General features: G+C 41.3%; 3 protein-coding genes across 8 annotated transcripts; 1 reads left to right on the top strand and 2 right to left on the bottom strand.

Annotated features, from left to right (window-relative positions):
* Positions 1 to 2,865: 2,865 nt before the first annotated feature.
* ran (RAN, member RAS oncogene family) lies at positions 2,866 to 5,599 on the bottom strand. The gene is made up of 7 exons (XM_031754889.2): positions 5,457 to 5,599; positions 4,510 to 4,567; positions 4,282 to 4,366; positions 3,928 to 4,053; positions 3,634 to 3,821; positions 3,369 to 3,539; positions 2,866 to 3,251 (listed from the first exon to the last, which is right to left on the bottom strand). The coding sequence occupies exons 2-7, from the start codon at positions 4,540 to 4,542 to the stop codon at positions 3,207 to 3,209; spliced, it is 648 nt and encodes a 215-aa protein (XP_031610749.1). The 5' UTR covers positions 4,543 to 4,567; positions 5,457 to 5,599; the 3' UTR covers positions 2,866 to 3,206.
* A 594-nt stretch (positions 5,600 to 6,193) lies between these two features.
* ndufs8b (NADH:ubiquinone oxidoreductase core subunit S8b) lies at positions 6,194 to 13,237 on the bottom strand. Of its 6 annotated transcripts, none has more exons than XM_039618763.1 (7): positions 13,176 to 13,237; positions 10,227 to 10,292; positions 10,084 to 10,149; positions 9,878 to 9,967; positions 8,907 to 9,079; positions 7,086 to 7,214; positions 6,194 to 6,897 (listed from the first exon to the last, which is right to left on the bottom strand). In XM_039618763.1, the coding sequence occupies exons 2-7, from the start codon at positions 10,273 to 10,275 to the stop codon at positions 6,766 to 6,768; spliced, it is 639 nt and encodes a 212-aa protein (XP_039474697.1). In that variant the 5' UTR covers positions 10,276 to 10,292; positions 13,176 to 13,237; the 3' UTR covers positions 6,194 to 6,765. The 6 variants fall into 6 exon arrangements, with proteins under 6 accessions (XP_039474697.1, XP_039474702.1, XP_031593501.1 ...); XM_039618768.1 differs by lacking the exon at positions 13,176 to 13,237 and adding an exon at positions 13,006 to 13,145 and having other exon boundaries at positions 10,227 to 10,289; XM_031737641.2 differs by lacking the exon at positions 13,176 to 13,237 and adding an exon at positions 13,006 to 13,144.
* A 221-nt stretch (positions 13,238 to 13,458) lies between these two features.
* tbc1d10c (TBC1 domain family, member 10C) lies at positions 13,459 to 21,644 on the top strand. The gene is made up of 10 exons (XM_031754992.2): positions 13,459 to 13,555; positions 13,851 to 13,968; positions 15,229 to 15,328; positions 15,461 to 15,568; positions 16,292 to 16,398; positions 16,683 to 16,797; positions 17,043 to 17,108; positions 17,310 to 17,499; positions 17,702 to 17,859; positions 18,431 to 21,644. The coding sequence occupies exons 2-10, from the start codon at positions 13,856 to 13,858 to the stop codon at positions 21,527 to 21,529; spliced, it is 4,056 nt and encodes a 1,351-aa protein (XP_031610852.2). The 5' UTR covers positions 13,459 to 13,555; positions 13,851 to 13,855; the 3' UTR covers positions 21,530 to 21,644.
* The last annotated feature ends 2 nt before the right edge of the window (positions 21,645 to 21,646 follow it).

Raw genomic sequence — 21,646 nt, 5'->3', positions numbered from 1 at the left:
AAGAAAAGTTTTATTACAGCTTGTAATCAAGTGTTGAGAACTGGATATAGATGTCTATTTCCTCATTTGTGGTTTTCTTCTTCTCTACGCTTTCAACACAACGACTAAATTGTGACACGTAAAGTGGGACCCGAGTCTGAATCAGAACATATGGCGCTGCGTGGAGGATGTATGATGTTGCACCCAGATCCGCGTAGTAACCGACACACGTCACAGTGAAGGTGCAGCAGAAATCTATTACATAACCCTACAGGGCGAGTTCACTGTGCTCTCAATTTAAAAAGCAGGGGGGAAAAGGAAAAGCACGGGTGACACCTAGTGGCCACGAGCTTATGATGAAACCCTTCATCACTGGTATCATCTTGTTTGAGATTTCATAAAAGCACACGTGCGTCCAGTGAAGGATCTGGGACTCAGGTAGCTACTTTATGACTGTAATGGTAACACTGCATTCAGTCTCCTTCCACTCACACATTTCTTTTGGCTACTCCTGTGATCTCTGAGCCTCACTGTGCAGAGGCAGAGTGGTATTATAAGATCCATTTTTTGGTCTCTGAACTCACCTTGTAAGTTGAAGACATGTCCCATCAGGCATGGCTGGTAGCATTAAAATGAGCTCCAGTGCCAATCGTAGCAAATTATAGGAGCGTGCGATGTGGAAACTTGAAGGCTGCGCTGCACAAACATGCTCAGTAGTGCCATTGGAAAAATTAAGGTTCAGCGTTTTGTTCAACTAGATATGAGCATGTCAGCGGAAGAAGCCACAGGCTCCGACATGTGCCTTGTAGTCATTACATTTTGAAATTGCCTATTCATGTTATTTATCTTTATTTTTCAGATAAGGATGATTGGCAGATGCCTGGAATTTATGCATGAATAATTTAATAATCTATAGCACTTTGTGCTTCAGTTTGAGTAAAATGATCATTTAAAGTTAAACATACACTCTTAAATTTAGAGCTCCAATGAAAAAACCACTGCTGACCAAAAAGAACAAAGTGCTGTCTCAGATTTGTCAAAGACATCTTGATGATCCTCAAGACTTTATGGAAAATATTCTGTGGACTGACGAGACAAAAGGTGAAATTTTTGCATACTTCTACATCTGGTATAAAACTAAAAGAGCATTTCATAAAAAAGATCACATCAAGAGTCAAACATGGTGATGGTAGTATGATGGTCTGGATGACTTGCCGTAACTAATGGAACCACGAATTCTGCTTCCTATCAAAAAATCCTGAAAGAAAAAGTCCGGCCAGCTTAAGCACACTTGATTTAAGCGGCAGAAACACACCAAGTCCACCTCTGAATGGCTTTAAAAAAAAGTAGTAGATGATTTTGGTGTGTGTGAAGCAAACTCTGAATTTAAAACCCCACTGAGATGCTTTGGGATGACTTTGAACAGGCCTTTCAGGCTTTAAAACACTCCAGTGTGGCTGAAATAAAACCATTCTGCAAAGAGTGGACCATAATTCCTCCACAGCGATGTGAAAGACTCATTATCAGTTATCACAAACACTTGATTGCAGTTCTTGTTCCCGAGATTGGCACAACCAGTTATTAGGTTTAGGGGGCATCTGCTTTTTCACACAGGATCCTGTAGGTCTGGATAACATTTTCTCTTAACAAATGAAATCAACGATAAAAAGCTGCATTTTGTATTTACTCAGATTATCTTTGTGTAATACTAAAATTTGTTTGATAATCTGAAACTTGTAACAAATATGCTAAAACACTAAGAAATTAGGAAGGGGCAAATACTTTTTCACAGCACTGTTGGAACATACTTCCATGCAAACATGGTGTAAAGGGAAAAATAAGGAACAAATTTTTGAGAAGCTTATCTATAACACAGTTTTTAACCTTTACGGATTCAGAAATCTACTCTTGATTTCTTTGACCTGCTCTTTTTCCAGGTTGGAATGATTTCACAGCATCTGTTCAAAGGGCAACTTGCTAATGACCATTTAACCAAAATATTAGTGGCAGCATGTGTGTATGTATTTGACCCTGTATGGATTGAAATAAATTCAAAATAAACTCTGACTCATGCGCCCAATTCTTGTTTTGTTAAGTCATTACAGATGTATGCTGTACATTCACTCCATCCTGGAAAAAGGACTGCTCAAATTAGTCATTAAAACCCCAAATTGCCATGACATTCATGCCCATGCCTTAGATGTATTTGGCTATATCAAGCTTTCTATTTACTCAGTTATATTTTAAAATGAAATCTGAAGCCAATGAAAGGAAGTAACAGTCGATAGCCAGCTTTTGCATTCTTAAACTCAAGATTCATTTAACTGGAAACAATGTTATCTGACACAAATATTTAAAGTATTTTGTGCCTTCCAAAGCCTCAAAGGAGCAGTTTTTTTTACATAATGCCCTAAAGTCTGGATGCTTCGTCAATTTAGTGGCACACTCTTAAGATAAAATGGTTTACACGTCTCCTTTAGCTGTACATGACCATACTTAGTAAAGGTTCACCAAGACAAAGGCTATCATTGTCTACCTCAGGTTTCCATGTGTCCCCTTGGCTCCAACAGTAGTAATTAGTAGATTTGGACAAATTTCAGTATCGCTTTATCTAGTTGTATTTGACCTACTGTGGGCAATGTTGCAGACTAAGCTATGGCATGAGAGTTCTTCTATATGAAACATTTACTGGTAACAGCAGGAGAGCACAAAAGCAGATGCTGAATTTTATTGGTTTCTTTTATCCACCTGAGTTTCAGGAACCTGTACTGTGCACCAAATCATCCTCACCAAGATGCTTGAATATACTAGAGCCACTTTTTAAACTACGAGGCGCTCCCTGTGAAGTCGTTGGCGTGCAGGCAAATCACAACAAACACGCCCGTGTTATATCGAGAATGTTTTTATTCAAAGTTTACTCCCCTTAGTGCTTCCAGTACACCGTACAACAGCATTATGTGAGCTGGGTAAGTGCAATGGAGGGTGCTCGACGATGAAGAGTAGCACGTTGCCATGCCAACAACAACACTAGGGTGGGTGTGTGTCATACAGTGAAATTAGAACCACAACTTTTCCACCAAGTTTTTTTCTTTTTTACTTAAGTTTTAAAACAAAAAAAATTCAAAAATAAAAAAATCTGAAAAGGGATTTTACAGTAAGGGGGCAAAACTCCAACGACTTCCTGTCCACAGGTGGGGGAGGAGGGAGGGACAAATCTAGGTAACAGGTTAGAGGTCATCTTCTTCATCTGGGAGTGCTGTTTGTGATGCAACCTGGATATGGAAGAACAAAGTCAAGTCTCAGATTGTTCCACATTTAGAAGATGCTCAAGTAAAATTTACAATATATTCATCTAAATCACACAAATGAGTCTGTACAGTGATACTCACTTGAAGCTCTTCCTCATACTTAGCAGCAAGGGATGGGTCCATCTGGACCTCTGGGGGAGCAAGGGCAGGCATTGCCACAAACTCCAGGTTGGGATCACCGATCAACTTCCTTGCTAACCACAGGAAAGGCTTCTCAAAGTTGTAGTTACTCTTGGCAGAAATGTCGTAGTACTGCAGATAGAAAAATTTGCAGCAGTTAGAAATGACAAAACTCAAAAGTTGTTTCTGCAATTCAAAAATACACATTTTTGCAAGCAGTTATTACCTGCAGGTTCTTCTTGCGGTGAAACACAATGCTCTTGGCTTTGACTTTCCTGTCTTTGATGTCCACCTTGTTGCCACAAAGAACAATGGGAATGTTCTCACAGACACGGACCAGGTCACGATGCCAGTTGGGCACGTTCTTATAGGTGACTCGAGAAGTGACGTCAAACATGATGATAGCACACTGAGCTGTTGAGGAAGCAAGAAAGCATTAACATATTGTTCAGCTAAAGCCAAGGTACATGAATTTTAAAAACGTGAAACTCGATCAGCATGCGAAGGATGCGAGGAGCACCTTGAATGTAGTAGCCATCTCTCAGGCCTCCAAACTTCTCCTGACCGGCTGTGTCCCACACATTATACTTGATTGCTCCTCTGTTGGTGTGGAAAATCAGTGGGTGCACCTCTACTCCAAGAGTAGCTGAAATTTCAAGCAAAGACATAATGAATAAGGAGAAGGAAGGTGTAAACGGTGATGAAGACAGTCATATTTTATCTGAGGTAAGGGGCATGCAGGACATGTTGCTCCCTATAGTTCCATTTAACACATTTGGCATCATACATCCTGCTTTCAAATCTATCACCACATCTTTAACTCATTGAGACCAGAAGAATGAGCTGATTTCCTTCCTGGGAAGCGAGTACTCACCAACATATTTCTTCTCAAACTCTCCTGTGATATGCCTCTTCACAAAAGTAGTTTTCCCGGTGCCTCCATCTCCTACCAAAACCAACTGCGATGCAGAGCGTACAGTTAGTCTAGACTGGTTGGTACTGGTTCACCACATTGACCGTTGTTAGCACAGACAGCGGTGCTTCACTTAGTTAAAAGGCTGAGAAATGGAACATCAATTTATCTTAGACTGCAAGCACTTACCTTAAACACCGCCACCGGAACACACTGTGCCATTGAGTCCGCCGTGGTTGCGACTTTTCTGTTAAATAAAACGAGGCGGGACGGTTGATTAGCACGTTGTCCGTCAACACTAACTAGCAGTGCTAGCAACTCCTTTAAATGGCATTTCAAGAAGACAAAATATGACATGAGCTATGATTTGTTGAGATGTTATTTTGGTGTTTTGAGCGGTTTTCTACGATTTTGTCGAAGAGCTAAACTCCATAGCTTGTTACATAGCCATAACTTCTAGCATTTTCCATCCAAGCTAACGTTCACACACGTAACGAGTAAACGTGTAACGGTGCACCTATGTTGTGAAAAAAGGTTTAATTCATTTTGTGTGTTCAATGTATATTTGCATTCAATGGAAAATTACGAAAGCGCGCTTCTAAATGCGCATTTCAACACCAACGGCTGCTAGCTAGGAAAGCTAAAAACGTTAGATTGAGTGCGCCACACGACGGGCGAGCGCACTTTTTCTTGTTCGACTGAAACAATCCGACTGGAAGCCCATCTAATGTGTTCCACGCTACACTTCAAGTCAAACCCAGCCTAAACAGTACCCTACACATGAATGTAACTCCACGCATCCACAATATATTTTGTCAAAAATACTGACTATGTATTTACAGGAATACGCGCGAGTCCCAAGAACAAAGCAGAAAAAAATGAGGGATAGCCGTGCATGCTAACCTGTTAGCTAGCACAGCATGGAAGCCATTCTTTTTATCGAGCTAACAGCTAGTTAGCCGCATAAGAAAAACCACCGGCCTTCCCCGGTTGCCCCATTCCTCACGTGGATACAGCTACAAAATCGCAAGACAAAGATTTAAAGCTGCCCATTGTTTTAACTGACTTTTCTCCCCAACGAATGCAAACTTGAAATATATGATAGCCCGCATTGTGAAAGGAATTCAGAGACTCACCGGTAACACTTCGAAGAGAGGAAAGAGTAAATGGCTGCGTTCGCGGGAGATTCAGCGTGGACTATGAGTCAGTTTCCGCCCTTATCATGTGACCCTCGCAGCGGCAAAAACGCATCATGAAGCAACACGGTCCTAACTGAACGTGATTCAGCATTCAGTCTTTATTTAAACACACTTATCCAACCCTAAAGGACATTCACATGCAGCTAGAAAAGCATAATTTCCCACTACAGACAAGCAGCTAAGGCTGGGCAGCTGTGTATGGTTACGAGCTGTTTATTTCTGAGGTAACTTGTTAAAAAACACAGGATAGCAGCAACGTCCTCGTTTCCTTGAACAACTTTTGGATGCACATGTGGCAGACAAAAGAGCCCAATACCCAAAATGTTTAGTGTTATCCTACTAACAGCCAAAGATGCTTCGTAGGTCAGACCAAGTAATAGTGGTCTTTTTACCACACAAAAGTCAGTGAATGAAAAGTTATTTTCTTTCTTTGTGTACTACAACAACAATAATAATATCTATAACTACCATCTGTTTACCACAGCTGGCTTCAAAAACACAAGTGCGTTTTAATTTCGAATAGTATGACACAGTTGAAAGTCAGTTGAAACACCAATTCAGTGAAAATGCAAAATCCTTAAAAAAAAAGTCAATAAAAACATTTCATTTTAATTAATCATTTTCATTTATTAAGCAACTCAAAAAAGCAGATAATCCAGTAAACACTGAACAACCATATTTAATTATATTTATTTTTTTTCTATTGACTAAAAATTTAAAAGTAATTTATTTGCATCACAACTGCAAACAGCAATAGTTACAATGGAGGCTACAACCGTATAACAACAGCCTAATAAACCATTAAAAACACAGTCATTAACTCACTTAATGTAAGGGTTTTGGTCCAACAAGAGTCAAGTTTTGGATATAATATAATAAACAGAAAAGCACAAAACACATCTTCTCAGTTTCAAAGGTTTTTTCCCCTTTCCAATTCAGTTAATTCAATTTGCAACAGGTCTGTCAATATCTTTAAAACAAACATTTCAAATAATATACTCTTATATTGCAAGCTTTGACGAGCTACAGAAAATGGTCTTTCCCACATTGTGTATATATAAATTGTGCAAGTTCAACATCAAAAAGTACAACTACACCTAAGAGGCATAAAATTTGTGCGTTTTTTAAAGAATTTCCTCAGTATATGAGGCTTCACCACTCGGAACTCGCTGGCATAACTGTAAAACTGCCAGTAATCTCTTTAAATGCATATCAGGAGGACATACAGTACCCTCCCACAGTGAGTCTATCTGTACAGATAGTCTGCCTGTATGTTGGCTGCTATCTCAGCCTCCCATCGGTCTCCGTTGTTGAGCAGCTTCTCCTTGTTGTACAACAGCTCCTCGTGGGTCTCTGTGGAGAACTCGAAGTTCGGACCCTGAAGAAGGAATTCAATTTTTTTTTAAAAGACATTAACTGTCTGTTTTGAAGGAGGGTTGGGTGGAGTAGTGGAGTTTTTCAGTTGTAAATTTACTGTACTGAACTAGAATAAAGACAGTGAAAGAGCCCCACATTAGCATTTGCTTGTTCAGCTTCATCAAACTTGGAGGACACTTTTGATTTTACCTCAACAATGGCATCAACAGGACAGGCTTCCTGGCAGAAGCCGCAGTAGATGCATTTGGTCATGTCGATGTCATAGCGCGTGGTCCGCCTGCTGCCATCGGCTCGAGTCTCAGCCTCAATAGTGATAGCCTGAGATCAATAGAGAAAGGAAAGGGAAGCATCATGTTTAAACTGTTTTGGTTTTTTGGCGTAACAGTAGGAAGCATTCAAATATCAGCAACATTCATTTTACAGACACTTTGAGAACTGACTACAAACAAATAAACTGAATGGCAGTGTGCTTGGGATAACTACCATGCTGAAAAATGAAGCCTTTGCCAATCAGATCAAAATCTGATGATAGTTTTCTGGGTTCATAATTACATCCAGTTTGACCACATCTCCAACACCACTGGCTTAAAGGCAGCCCTAAACCATGACAGAGCCTCCACCGTGTGTAGACACTCACTGCTGTAGCCCTCTCCTGACGACCTCTGCATATCATGATGACGATTTAGACTAAATATGGAGCCATCACTCCATCAAACCTTTTGCCCCTGATTTTCAGTCCCAGCTCCCGATTAACTTGGCATACCTCAGCTTCTTTTCCTTGTTTGCATTCCTTAATACTATCCCTGCTAATAATGAAATGTTCCAGCAGTCTATGTTTTCCCATCAAGCAATAGTGTTAACCTTTAAGTTTTTGTTCTTTCTTTTGAGATATACATGTATTCATAGCACAAAAACATCATGAATGATTAGCAATTCATGATCCACTGGTAGCTTCAAAACAATAATCTGGTTTCAAGAATGGTTTCTTGACAGACACCCTACCACTGAGCCCATTTTTGGTTAGGTTTTGGTGAACAGCAGATGGATAGAGTGTAGAGCAAGATGCATTTCTTAGGTCCTGTCTCAGATCTTTGCCGGATATAAAAAGTGTCTAAAGATACAATTTAAAATGGGTTCTTTGCTAAATTGTTTGTTATGTGTAAGCTGTAAGCACAGCAACGGTTCATCCTTTGAGTTGGGTGTTTTTTTAGTCTTGAATGATTCATTCATGAGTGCTAAGTGGCTTAATAAAAAAAGGATTCCTCTGAAAGTGGTTAGGTACAGGACTAGAGTGGATTGAAAATAAGGGAAGAAGCAGCCAATGTATACAGAAACACTTTAAAAGACCCTAAGAAAGCCATTGCTGAAGAGCTCTTTAATAAATTACAAGAAAATCCTGCTGGTCTGAAGCAAAATAGAAATATTGCATCACAGTACTGCAGATGCAAAAAGGTGCTAAGAAGCACATAGGGTACACGTTCACATGAGAGCATCAGGCAGTTCTGGTGAGATTTGGTGATTGTGGAAGTTATTTGTGTCAACAATACTCCGGTGTAAGGTGGTGTTTAAATGAGCGGTAAATGTGTTCAAAAATATCTGCCACACTATTGCACTTGTGCCCACTCTAGCCTCAGTTTCCTGTTCTCAGCTGGAAACCTTCAGCTGCTGTGACTGGTCTGCTTCAAGGTTTCAACATGTTGTGTTTTCAGAGACGCTGTTCTTCATACCGTGGTTGAAACAAGCGGTTATTCAATGTCTTTTTATCAGTTCCATCGCCCAGAGAACTGCCACTGCCAAACCATCAGTTTCTAAAAATCCTTAAACCTGATCATCCATGGCTAACAGCTATGCCATGTCAAAGTGATGTCATTCATATTTCTTGTTCAGTATAATGCTTTGTTTATACCTCAGTAATCCTCTAGACAACCTCAACATGTCCAAAAAACAAAACAAAAAACCAAAACCAAAACACAACTATCATAATAAAAGGGACTGTGTGTTTGCGTTTACCTGAGCAGGGCAGACAGCCTCACAAAGCTTACAGGCAATGCAGCGCTCCTCTCCGTTAGGATAGCGGCGGAGGGCGTGCTCCCCCCGAAAGCGGGGCGACAGAGGACCCTTCTCAAATGGGTAGTTGATGGTGGCAGGTTCACGGAACAGATAACTCATGGTCATTGCCAAACCTGCGTGAAGGCAAAGAATAAAAAATATGCTAAAAAAAACCCCTTAAAGGGCCCACTGTCCCTGACACACATTGATTTGCAAGATATGAATTAGTTGAAGAGAGGTCAATTACTCACCTCTTCAATGTGGCTCAGTTTAAAGGAAGAGGAGTTAAACAGTGGTTTAAGTCCTCTCCCTATAGACCTTATTTTGTAGTGGGTGGGGCTGCTGTATTCATAAGCAGAGCTGTGTCACTGAAGTGACTCTAATTAAGGATACATACTCTGACTGACATCGAACAAAGCAATGAACAGCAGGGAGTGTCTGAAATGTACTGTTTAAAGGCGTATGAAGCCTGAGTTTCTGACTCATAGGCATAAGATGGATGTATACTGACCTCATTAACTTAATTTCTGGCCATGATTAATAACAGTACATAAACAAATCAGACACTTTTTATAGATATGCTTTGATAGAACCGGTTGGACCACCTTCTGCCATCAGAATTGCTGTAAGTAGATAGATTCAACAAGGTGCTAGAGCCTTTCCTCTCAGAATTTGGTCCATATAGACATGATAGCATCACACAGTTGCTGCAGGTTTGTCAGCTGCACATCCACATTGTGATTCTCCTGATGGATCACATCCCTAAAGTGCTGCTAAACTGACATCTTGTGACTGTGAAGGTCATTTAGGGGCTGGTTTCGTGAACATTGTTGGATTCAAGAAACCAGTTTGAGATGATTTGAGCTTTGTGACATGGAGCATTACAGGCTACAAATCTAGGCTATCAGGACAGAAAACACAATCAACGGCACCTCTAAAGAGCTCAGTCCAAAGCAGGGTTGTGGCAGCCCGGTCAGTGATGGATCTCATGTCTGTTGGCAGCTCCTGAGCATTTACATACTCTGACAGAAGAATAAACGGAGAGAGGAGTAAGAGAGTAAATAATAATTTGGCATGCTGATGTGGTCACTCCACTGAAGATTCATATATATGTACAGCTCTTGGTGTTTGTACTCACTGTAGCCGTCTCTCTGCACACTGAGACTCAGCGGGCGAATTGCACCGCAGCCATATCCAAATGTACCTGGATAGATATACGCGTGTGATGTGAACATTTTGTGCACTTAAATACTACTGTGTTAATGACACCTGGATTAGTACCTTGTTTGGAGTAGCAGTGGAGAAGACGTAGACTCAGTGCTGCAGACATCTGAGCAGAGAAAGCTTCTAAGAGAGTAAAGGCTAGTTAGAATAATGAAGATTCACAGAGTAAATGTGAAAAAGAAATTCGACACAGGACTCTATGCAGCTGATTAACTGATCAACAGCAAGTTTGCTAATCTGGAGCATTCAGATCCAACCCAAAGACTGTTCAGTGCTCAGAGAAACTGCACAATACCCAAGAGCTGCATCTGAGCCTCTACAGGCCTCAGATAGCATGTTAAATGTTAAAGTTCATGACAGTATAATTAGAAAAAGACTGAACAACTGTGGCTTGTTTGTAGTGGCCGCTAGGAGGAAGCTTCTTCTCTCTAAAAAGAACACGACGACATGGTTGAAGTTGGTAAAGCTGCCCCTGAAGAAGACTTCTGGAGCAACGTCTTTTTAACAGATGAGACCAAAGTGGAGGTTTGGCCATATTGCACAGCACTACCTTCAGCAAAACTCAAACACAGCACAAACACTTTAAACCAACTGTTCAGGCATGCTGGTGCAAGGTTGGTGATTTGAGCTTGTTCTGCAGCTACAAGAGACAGGCACCTTGCAGTCGACAAACTCCTCCGTATGCCAAAGTTTTGTAGAGTCAAATGTGAGGCCATCTGTCCGACAGCTAAAGCTTCTCCTAAATTAGGCCATGCAACAGGATAATGACCCCAAGCACAGCAACAAATCTACAGCATGGAAGTCCTGACCTCAACCTGACTGAAATACTGTGTATAAAGGAATGCTTGCAAATGTCAATGAATTGAAGCAGCTGAAGTTATTGCTGCTAACTGCTGGCTCTGTAAACTACTCATAGAATGATTGCAATGTTGAACTAAAACAAACGCCTGAATCCTAAATTGTGGATATCCTACTGTGGTGATCTAAAATCAGATTTTTTTTCTTTTGTATATATTATTTTCCAGGAGTTAATATATGCTAAAGAGTATACATTTTCATTATGGTCAACAAAATTTGAAAGCCTCTTGTTCATTTTGTGTCTGGTGCTTGCATTTATGTACTGTTACATACTAAGTGTAATTACACAGTTATTGCCTGGGACTATTGTTGTTGAATGAAAAACTCAAAGGCAGTTTCAGCAGTGGATCTGTGTGAAATCAGCAACTTGCAAAAATAAATCAAAATGGGGGTTACTGATTCTAAGAACAGCAATCGCAACAAAGTTCAACATTTACTACAACCGCATTTAACCTGACCTAATTTCTTCCTCATCCTGATTCCTGACCTTGGAAGGCAGAGAAATATTTCGTTGTTTGTTTTTTTTGTTTGTTTGTCTTCTTGTTTTATTTAATTCCTTCTGGGATTTGGATCCAACAAGTAAAGTATGCATATTATGCACACACACACAAACACACATGCAGCTATTACCCATGTCTTGTTTTTATACTTATTTTTTTCCAGAATTTCATCAAGCATTACTTGCAAGCCTTCATTGTGTTTCTCAATGTTCTGAAGCTTGCAATCCATTTCTTTCTGTTTTAGCTCCTGTAACCTTTTCTCTTGAAGAAACTCTACATGTGTACATGTCTTATCAAGCCTTGCTTTCAGCACTCTGTATTTTATCTCCATGTCTTGGAGTTTGCATTGCATCTCTCTCTGTTTTATGTCATGTTGTTTCTTCTCTTGGAGGATTTTTTTTCCCCCCCAGAGTTTCATCAAGCTTTACTTGCATCTGTTGATTCTTTTTGTCTGTTTCTTGGAGATCCCATTCTTTTTCCTCAATAATACCTTCCTTTTCTTGAAGCTGGTAGGACAATTTTTTTTAATTGGCGCTCTTTTTCTCATTTTCTTGCATCAGGAACATAATTTTCAGGTTACTGCAGAGTCCCGTAAGTCCCCCCTTTTCACCTGACTGTAAAGGGGTCGCTCTGTGGAGCCATTTATAAGATATTTTTTTATAAATGTCTTATTAACCCAGAAAAGCTTCTCTACAACAAGAGAGGAGTGAAAAAAGGGAGACAGACTGCCAGCTGAGTCCAGTCATCCTATAATCTGGCGCCCCAAATCCCAGCTATTACGTTAGCGATTTGCTACGTTCACTGGGCGCTGTCAGAATCGGAAGAAATCCACTCTCGGATTATCCCTCGATTATTGATCAGCATTCACCGTGTAAAATCGTAAAATACACAGAAAAGTCGATCAGCTGAAAAACCTATAAGCAGGGACATTACGTAAATACCTTAGTATTTTTTAACATGTAAAACCAGAGAGAAACAAGTCGACGCCTTTACTGTATCGGTGCTAGTATAAAAATACTTATAAGATTAAAAAACAATCCACTACAGAGGTTTAATCAGAACTACCTGTGTTCTTCGGTAACATGAGGGACTAGCTGTCCTGACCAATGACTGGAAAATGTCTTTAACCCACCCGCTAGTTCCAATGTACAGTCTACACGATTCACTTGAACGCCTCCTTTCAAATAGTATAACAGTTAGTAAAATTAGGCTCTGGTACACTAATGCTGCCAAGCTAATGTCTTTAATTAAGCTTTATTTTAGTTTTTATATATTTCCGTTCAGATGAAAAATGTTTTAATGACCTAAATATTCCTCATAAAGGTAAACTCATCGGTTAGCAACTTTACAACCATGTTAGCCAGTTAATTTACGGTAATTTGGTATAATGGAGCTAACATGACAATAAGATGAACATAGCCTATTCTCAATGCTAGCTAATTTGCGTCATTATTAATGTAAATCTCTTTTAGACTTACCACTGACACAAGTTTATGATGATCAACACTAAGGAGGCAATAGTCCCTGAACTGTGCAATGCTATTAATGCTGCATTCAAGGCCTCCACGTTGATGTTGTATTCACCTTCACCTAGGAAATCGCAAAATTATTTTACCTGCCATTGAAAGTAACCAGTTATTTAATTTACCTCTGGCTTCCTAAAGTAGGCATAGGCCTTCTTGTTTTCCCCCCGCAATTAGGAAGTCCTATAAATGACAGAAAAGCCCCAATTGCATATTTATCACATATGTCATGACAAATAAATCATATTTAAGCAGTTTAACGGCATTTTCATGACAGTCAAAAAGATAAACCACTCCATAATTTTATCGTCATTGTTTGTGACGCGGAAGTTTATGTGAAAGCTGCATTTGTGACGGTGAGAAATGAAGGCGTGGTGAACAAATGAGAGCATATGATAGAGAAAGCAAGAGAGAGAGAGAGGAAGTTTGTCTTCCTCTTCCATCACTGGAGGATCACTTCACCTCTTCAGCAGCCAACTAATCAAACAGGGCGGAAATGTAAAAGGTAGTCACATTTAAATGTATATTTTAAAAGCTTTAACAGCTGTGGTTATGTTTATGACTTAAAATCGTGAGCTGGGGGGTTGGTATACTTCTTTACTCTCATTCTCAAAGCTGAGCCAGCAGATTTCATAGATCCTGAGTCAAATAAGAGAGAGAGGGTGAAAACGTGCACGGAGACGTTTGCAGAGTGGGGTTAAGCTGTTTACCATCTTGGATGTTTGAGAGTTTAAACATCTCTGACGCACACATCCTCATCGGTTGCATACTGGATGACGAGCCCATCCTCTTTTCTTTAGCTAAGATGTTGAATTCTTCGAGTCCAGCCCAGAAGAACCTCAGTGAAGAGGACAGCTCTGGATCTGAACCGGAGACAGACCGCTTTGGCTTCATCTTAACCAATGGGTCCACAGCTGGGTGAGCACATCCACCTTGCGCCTTGTGTACTGTTACTGTGCTGTTGGTGATCTGGTCAAAGCCAGGGATATGATCTCTAAGTTTTCATTCTCCCATTAAAGAGATTTTTTTTATTTTAAAGGACTAAAAGACGTGCAGGGCCACCTTTTCAAGATCACACAGATCAGATCAGAAAGCCCAGGGACTTTTGTAATAGTAAGGTTTGCACCTGCTGTCAGAAGACATAATTTGAAACTAAATATTAAATATTATCAGATAATTTAATGGTTGTTGCTTTGTCTTTGTATGAGCAAAGACAAAGGTTCCAGATGAGTTAGGAGTTTCTAATGTGGGCACACAACACCCCCTGAAGCAGCACACAAAGTAATCTTCTTCCATGACAAGACCAGGAAGTGTTGAAGCAGTGTTTAAATCTGCCGATTTTAAGAGACGGAGCAGCATTTGCACCCCCCACACACAGCCAGGTGAACTAAATGCCATTAATAAACAGTTAAAAGACAAATTGTTAGAGCAGAGATGTTAAGATTGAGAGAAAAAGTCACACAGAGTGAAAGAAAGGAAAATTCAGGCTATACTAGTGTAGTCGAGAATGTGTAAGAATGCAGGTCAATTGGAAACACGTCAAGAAACAAAGAAATCAGGATGACCCCTGCAAATAACGTGACTTTACGGCAGTTTCATAAGCAGAGCAAAGGGGGAGGAGATGCTTTAGAATGATTTAGCTGAGCGTATCAGTGAAAATGCCAAGTAGTTTCAACCACAGTGGGTCTTCTTCAGGACCGAAACTGCACAAACAGATTGTTTACACTTGATATTCTTTACATATAATCCACAAAAAAAAAAAATACTGCAAAAAACATAATGACTGAACTGAAAGTGGGTGTGTGTACTTGAAAAATAAAGTGCAATTTTACTTTCAGAATCAGCTGACTGCGCGTTTGATAATAGCCCTGGCAGGGGATTGCACACGAAGCGGTGTAAACTAAGCATTAAAACTAACTGAACAAACTGCTACCTGTGATCTTTACTTTCTTCATTGATAACATCCTGACCTGTTGCCATAGAGACTTCACACTGCTAACGTGTGGTTTTCCTGTTTCCTGTCTTGTTTTTCGGAGCACTGTGTGTCTGTAATGACAACACACTAAACAGTGTGCAGCAACAAAGCACTACAAAGGTCTCCAGAATTTATATTGTTCAGCAAACAGGTGAAACGTGTCAAAATACTTACCTGGTGATTCATGTGCTGTGCTGTGTCAGGAGTTTGGGCCCGCCACCTGAACTGGTCAGGCAGAGGGAGGCCAAGTGGATAAAGATCATTGACCAATGGGATCGCATCTTGTCGAAGAAGAGCAGTAAGGTGCGTCCCGTCAAAGATGCCCGAAAATAAACCCTGGCACCAAATGATGGACGATGGGCCTTTTACATGACAGACATTGTGACACATCAGGAAAAAGCACAGTAACCGTTTGTTTTCTGGGTATCTCATCAGGTCAAAGTGCAGTGTCAGAAAGGAATCCCTGCCTCGCTCAGAGCCAAGTGCTGGCCTCTGCTGTGCGGAGCTGCCAACAGGATGAAACAGCATGAAAACCTCTACGAGGCAAGAGAAACAAACACTCTCACTGGGATGGTTTAAGAAAGTGCAAGAGTCCAGCTGCAAAGACTTTATGTAAAAGATGGACATAGCCACCATGTTGTCTCTCGTTGGATTTTGTGTGGTTTACTATTTGGCCGGCAACATGTTAAGTTTTTTGTGTTTGTTTGTTTTTTTTAATCAAACTTCACGAGTGATTGATGGATCTAAGTGAGAAATTTAGGAAACTACATACTCATAGAGCAGCAACATCACAACATCACGTTCCCTAAATCATGCCCTTCTTTATCACTCGTTTAACTCTAAATGGGTCTATAACTGTATTTTGCATTAAATACCACTTCAGATTAGCGACTAAGGCTGTAAACCTATTAGGAAATAATTTAATCTGACCAAGAGGGTCATTTTCTAATTTTTTCTACACAATCTGACTTTTTTTCCCACCAGAGGAGTCTTCCCCTTCTGGCAATAAAACAAAATGCAGGTTTAAGGCATTTCTACATTGCTTTCTGTTAGACCTGGAGGCTATATTGTCCATTGTTTATATACAGTCTATGTCTGATCATCTATATATTCTGTTCTAAGTTGTGGGATCTTGTGATCACAGTTTTCTTATATTTTATTGAGTAAAAGTTAAATTATTTATAATATTGATTAACAGACTAGTTCTTAAAGACTCAAAAGTCTATTGTTTGGTACGTGGTTTTATGTTTTTTGTCTCTGCATCAGACTCTGGATGAGCAGCCAGCTCTGCAGAGTTGGGTGGATGTGATCGAGAGAGATCTGGACCGGCAGTTCCCTTTCCACGAGATGTTCCAGTCCAAAGACGGACACGGGTAGGCGAGGTTTCTGCTATTTGTTTCTGCTGTGAAGCTGAGAGCTGCAGAATAACCATACAGTTTATTTAGTGTTCAGTGTGACTTTCCAATCTTTTCGTAAGTTCCCTGGTTTAGCTTTCACAGTTAAAGGCTTATTCAACAGAACAGCAAACAGTCTCGTCATTTGTCTTTCTTTTTCTTTCTTTCCTTTTCGTTATTAAATGTATAACTCTTGTCAAAGGTGACTGAAACCTCTGGCTGTGTAAGTGATGATTGTGGTGTGTGTGTGTGTGTGTCTGCAGGCAGCGTGGTTTGTTCCGGGTGTTGAAAGCTTACACCCAGTATCAGCCAGATGAGGGTTACTGTCAGGCTCAGGGGCCGGTGGCTGCAGTGCTGCTGATGAACATGCCTGCTCAGGTAAAGGCCATTAACAGTTTAGCTTCAGTCTGATAAATCAGCTGCAAAGCCATTAGAATAATTAGATTTCAGTGGCGAAACAACCTTTGTTTAAGACACTGATTCTACCTTGCTTGTTTCATCGACCTGTTAAGCTTTTTATTTCAAAGGTATAACAGTATTAATGCAATCCTGAGAATACACTGCTAATTTTTTATAATACAGAGCAGTTATCGGCCTAATTTTCACCTTATGTAACCTGGCAGGAGGCCTTCTGGTGTCTGGTTCAGATCAGTGAGCAATACCTGCCTGGATATTACAGCCCTCTGCTGGTGAGGACATGCACATCTTTTGTTTTTTTACATTTTTTACTTTTCATAACACATATAATCAACACGTAGGTGAGTAGATGTTGATTTCAAGGCTGATTCTTGATAAGTTGTGCTATAAATAGAACCCAAACACAAAGATGAATCATGTGTTGACCCTGAAAGCTGGGCAGCTGTCTGAGCCTACTGTGGTGTGCTGTGTAGGAGGGAGTACTGTTCGATGCGGCCATGCTGACCTGGGTTTTGAAAAAGACGTGTCCAGCTGCACACAAACATCTGCAGAACCACGGAGTGGAGCCCCTCATGTTTGCCACCGACTGGCTGATGTGTCTGTTCACACGTCACCTTCCATTCAACACACTTCTCCGAGTCTGGGACCTCTTCTTCTGCTATGGTAGAGCTGACCTCAGGCTAACACAACCCCTTTAGGACTGGCAGGAATAGCAGCTTATTAAAAGCGATGGCTTTGTCCACTATATATAGAAGTGTTTAAATATCTGCACAATTCTTACATTTTTGGTCACTGCCATCATCTACCTGATATGTAGCATTTTCAGCAGGTCTTCTTCCTCTTTCGCCCTCATCTTTCCTTGTAGGCGTCCGGGTGCTGCTACAGGTTGCAGCGGTGCTGGTGCGCCGGGTGTTGGGTCGAGCTGAACAGAGGAAGCAATGTCAGGGCCAAATGGAGACTTTGGAGAAGTTGAGGGGTGTTAAGGAGCAGGTCCACGATGAAGATGACGAATTCATAGCAGAGGTAAGATTTTTACACCTGATAGGCTTATAGAGAAGCATCTTGTTCACTACGAATTACCTCAAGATAACAGCTTTCATTTGTAAAGCAACAGAGCAAGTAAATTAAACTAATCAAGGCCAAAAATAGTGTGAAAAGATAAAAAGATACACCTCAAAAGCAAAAACCTTTCAAAAAGATGGCTCCAAACCAAAGAGATGAGGCAAATAAAATAAAAAAAACCCCGAAGAGTAAATTTAAAACATGTTTCTATCATTTACTTTGTTTTTTTTACAAAATGGCACTATTCTATCAAATAACGCAGATATAAATCTTGGTAAGTTACTAAAACAGCTCAGCCACAAACATCCACTGTGGCATGAACGTGGGAGCTCTGGAGGTGTCCTGTGGTGCTCGGGATTAGTGTGTCAAAATGCTCAATTGGATTATGATCTAAGGAATTTGGAGGTTAGGGGTAACTGTTCTAGGCTCTTTGTGGTGTTCCTCAGGGATCTTTAACAGGTTTTGTGTTGTGGCGGGACACACTGTGTTGTTGGGGTGCAAACGATCTGCAGAGTTTCCCTTCTTGTTTCAGGTGTGCTCTGTGCCACTGTCGGGCAAAGATTTGGAAAAGCAGACGGAGAAGGAGCTGGAAAAGTGGAGGAAAGAAAAACCATCGTCCACGTTTGACCCCAGAGGTCGCTGCCATGGATACCGGAAGGCGTGGGCTAGAGCTCGGCAGCATGAAATTGAGAAGGAGAGGAAAGAGAGAGAGAAAGGGAACCTCTCTGTCCCACTAACTCGCTCAGCCTCCTCTCTCTCACTGTCTCCTTCCCTCCTTCACAAGAAGTGGAGGAAAGCAGGAAAAGGGAACACAGTTGACTCTGAAGGCAGTAACAAAGTAGTGAGGCATCTTTCAATGGGAGGAAGGGAGGACTGGAAAAGCTGGAATGAGTTTGACTTTAAGAAGGTACAAGGAGTCAAAGAGGAGGAGGATGTAGTTTCAGAGGGACAAAAAGAGGGACAAACTGAACAGAAGGAAATTTCACAGACGCCTGACAAGATGCAAGAAACCAAAAATATCCAAACAGAAGAAACAGCAGCAGGAAAAGAAAAGACTGAAAACACGGAAAAAGGAGTTGCTGAAATTGAGGAAAGCAGTGTCAAAGAGACAGAAACAGGTGATGTTAGAGAGACGGAGAAAAGTGTTGTCAGGGAGACGGAGATGAGTGTTGTCACAGAGCCAAGTGATGTCAGAGAGACAGACTCAAGTGATGTAAGGGAGACAGAGACAAATGATGTCAGCAAAACAGAAGCAAGTGTTGTAAGGGAGACAGAGACAAGTGTTGTCAGGGAGACGGAGACAAGTGATGTCAGGGAGACGGAGACAAGTGATGTCAGGGAGACGGAGACAAGTGATGTCAGGGAGACAGAGCCAAGTGATGTAAGAGAGACAGAGACAAGTGATGTCAGGGAGACAGAGCCAAGTGATGTCAGCAAAACAGAAACAAGTGTTGTCAGAGAGACGGAGACAAGTGATGTAAGAGAGACAGAGCCAAATGATGAGAGCAAAACAGAAACAAGTGATGTCAGGGAGACGGAGACAATTGATGTCAGGGAGGCAGGGGAATGCAAACTCAGTGATATGGATGAAACCAAGCTGACTGAGATAAATGAAAGCAAAATGCTTTCAGAAGCAAAACAAGAAGAAAAGGTAGCCCCAGATCAGACTGTTGAAAATATTCTTCATCCCACTGATTATACACCTCACTGTGAACAAGAAGAAAAGCTGGACGCAGAGAGCGAATCACAAGTGCTGGAAGAACAAAGTCATAATAGCGAAGACCAGGAAGTAGAGCTCAAAGACACAAATGAAGAGGCAGAGAAACACGTGGTTGCTGTGGAGGAAAACCACAGTGAGACACCGAGAATAGCCGAAGCAGATACAAACACAGAGGACGAGATGCAAATGGGTGTAAACGCAGGTGAGGAGCAGAGGATACAAGCTGACGTGAAATCAGAAGAGAGTGCTGACACTGAAAGTGTGCAACAGGTGGAGATGGACACAGAAGTTACGGAGTCTAAAAGTGAGACAAGTGTGGACACAGACAGAGGTGTTGAAGCTTTAACTGTTGATGATCAGAACAGTGCAGCACAGGCAGAAACGCGACAGGAAAAGGAAGAGCTGAGCAAGGAGACAGAAAAAGGTGCACTTGAAGTAAAATACCACAGTACTGAGTCATTAGTAGAAACAGAAAAGGAAGCAGAGTCCCACACCCAAAGAGACACAGAAAATGAGGTTCTGACACATAATCAGGAAAATTCAGCCACACAGTGCGATATAAAGGTAGAAATTACAGAAGTAGATTCAGAACAACGAGAAGATTCAAAGACAGAAATAGAGCTAGAAGAAGAAATATTAATGCTGTCTTCACCTGAATGCACTCAACAAAAAGAAAGCACTGGTGCAGTAGATGATACAGAGACTAAAGCTGAGATAACAGTAGAAAAAGACACAGTGGAGGCGTCAAATAAGGCAACTGAAGAAATCGTTTTGAATGTACACTCGGAGGCACAGGTTGAAAGTGATTCATGGATCTGTGCTCAAAAAATCACAGAGGAAACACCAACAGAAACTCAGACTTATGAGAAGCCTGCAGACTCTGCAACACCCATGGAAACGGAAGAGTCTTCAGCACCAGCTGATCAGCTCAACCACACCACTGAGCCTGATGAGGAAAGCTCAGTACAAATTAGTTCCTCCGAGACACAAGCACCTGAACAGACAACAAGCCAGGTTACTGTGGGTCCTGAAGACTCAAATCAAAAGGTTCAACAAGTGGAGCCCACGCAGGAGGAAGAAATTACTGAAAAGGTTAAACAAACACCAGCAGGAGAGGACGATGTCTTCATTTCTTCTGAGCCAACAAATGTTCCCCAAGTCCAATGTTCTCAATCTGCAAAAGAGCCCCCGGTACAAACCCCTGAGCGTCGCAGCAGTCGATCATCTGCTGATTTCTGCGTTCGCAAGTCATCCACCTCACGTAGCTCCAGGCTAGCCCGCAGGCTTTCCGAGGATCTCTTCACCACCCCACAGAAAACTTCAGAAAATCAACCAGAAGCCAAACTCACAGAGTCACAGTGCAATCCTAAAGCTGTGACCTCAAAACAAGCTGCTCCTGATCTGGTGCCGCCTGCAGCAGCAGCAGCAGCAGCGACAGCAGCAACAGCAACAACAGAGGAAGCCCCCACACAGCAGCAGCCACAGCCCGATACCCCTAAACGTTTTGGTCTCTTCCGCAGACTGAGAGGTGAGCAGCACAAAGACAACAAGGCTAAGAAGGCACCCAAAATGCAAGTGCCGAAAATCTTGATTCAAGACTTCAGTGATATGCCAGAGACTGGGAATGCGGCTGAGGAAGAGGCGGGGGACAAACTGAACTCCAAGGAGAGGAGGCGGCGGCGGAGGGAACAAGCAAGAAAGGAGAAGGAAGAGGAGAGGATGAAAAAGAAGAAAGAGAAAGAGTTGGAGAAGGGGAAGGGGAAGGAAAAGGAGAGGAGGAAGCCACAGACGAGAGGGAAAAGTTTTCAGGTGCAAAAAGAGAAAAGTAGCGATGACGCTGCTCATCCTGCAAAGACTGACTCACAGACAATTCAAAGACATTCTGCAGGTTATGCCGAGGCTTATTTTTGACATTACTCAGATTCTGCATCACTGCCTTTCTCTCTTTGAGGAATTCCCTCATCCTAAATATTTCTCATACTTGAACTTTTCGATATGTAAATAAATAATAAATGACGTTTACATACA

The sequence above is a fragment of the Oreochromis aureus genome, linkage group 2, assembly GCF_013358895.1.
Source record: "Oreochromis aureus strain Israel breed Guangdong linkage group 2, ZZ_aureus, whole genome shotgun sequence".
Taxonomy (NCBI): Eukaryota; Metazoa; Chordata; class Actinopteri; order Cichliformes; family Cichlidae; genus Oreochromis; species Oreochromis aureus.
Note: the sequence above shows the minus strand (reverse complement) of the source record. Positions and strands in the feature narration are given on the sequence as shown.

What these genes read in the sequence shown, in the direction of transcription:
- ndufs8b (XM_039618751.1), bottom strand. An exon ending in AGGCTGTCTGCCCTGCTCAG is followed by an intron (nt 7,215 to 8,906) that starts GTAAACGCAAAC and finishes TATTGATCTCAG; the next exon opens with GCTATCACTATTGAGGCTGA. An exon ending in CTGTTGATGCCATTGTTGAG is followed by an intron (nt 6,898 to 7,085) that starts GTAAAATCAAAA and finishes TTCCTTCTTCAG; the next exon opens with GGTCCGAACTTCGAGTTCTC.
- tbc1d10c (XM_031754992.2), top strand. Translation starts at nt 13,856, where the DNA reads ATGTTGAATTCTTCGAGTCCAGCCCAGAAGAACCTCAGTGAAGAGGAC. An exon ending in TGTCGAAGAAGAGCAGTAAG is followed by an intron (nt 15,329 to 15,460) that starts GTGCGTCCCGTC and finishes GTATCTCATCAG; the next exon opens with GTCAAAGTGCAGTGTCAGAA. An exon ending in CAGTCCAAAGACGGACACGG is followed by an intron (nt 16,399 to 16,682) that starts GTAGGCGAGGTT and finishes GTGTGTCTGCAG; the next exon opens with GCAGCGTGGTTTGTTCCGGG.
- ran (XM_031754889.2), bottom strand. Translation starts at nt 4,542, where the DNA reads ATGGCACAGTGTGTTCCGGTGGCGGTGTTTAAG. An exon ending in TTCCGGTGGCGGTGTTTAAG is followed by an intron (nt 4,367 to 4,509) that starts GTAAGTGCTTGC and finishes TCTGCATCGCAG; the next exon opens with TTGGTTTTGGTAGGAGATGG. An exon ending in AGTATGAGGAAGAGCTTCAA is followed by an intron (nt 3,252 to 3,368) that starts GTGAGTATCACT and finishes TTCCATATCCAG; the next exon opens with GTTGCATCACAAACAGCACT.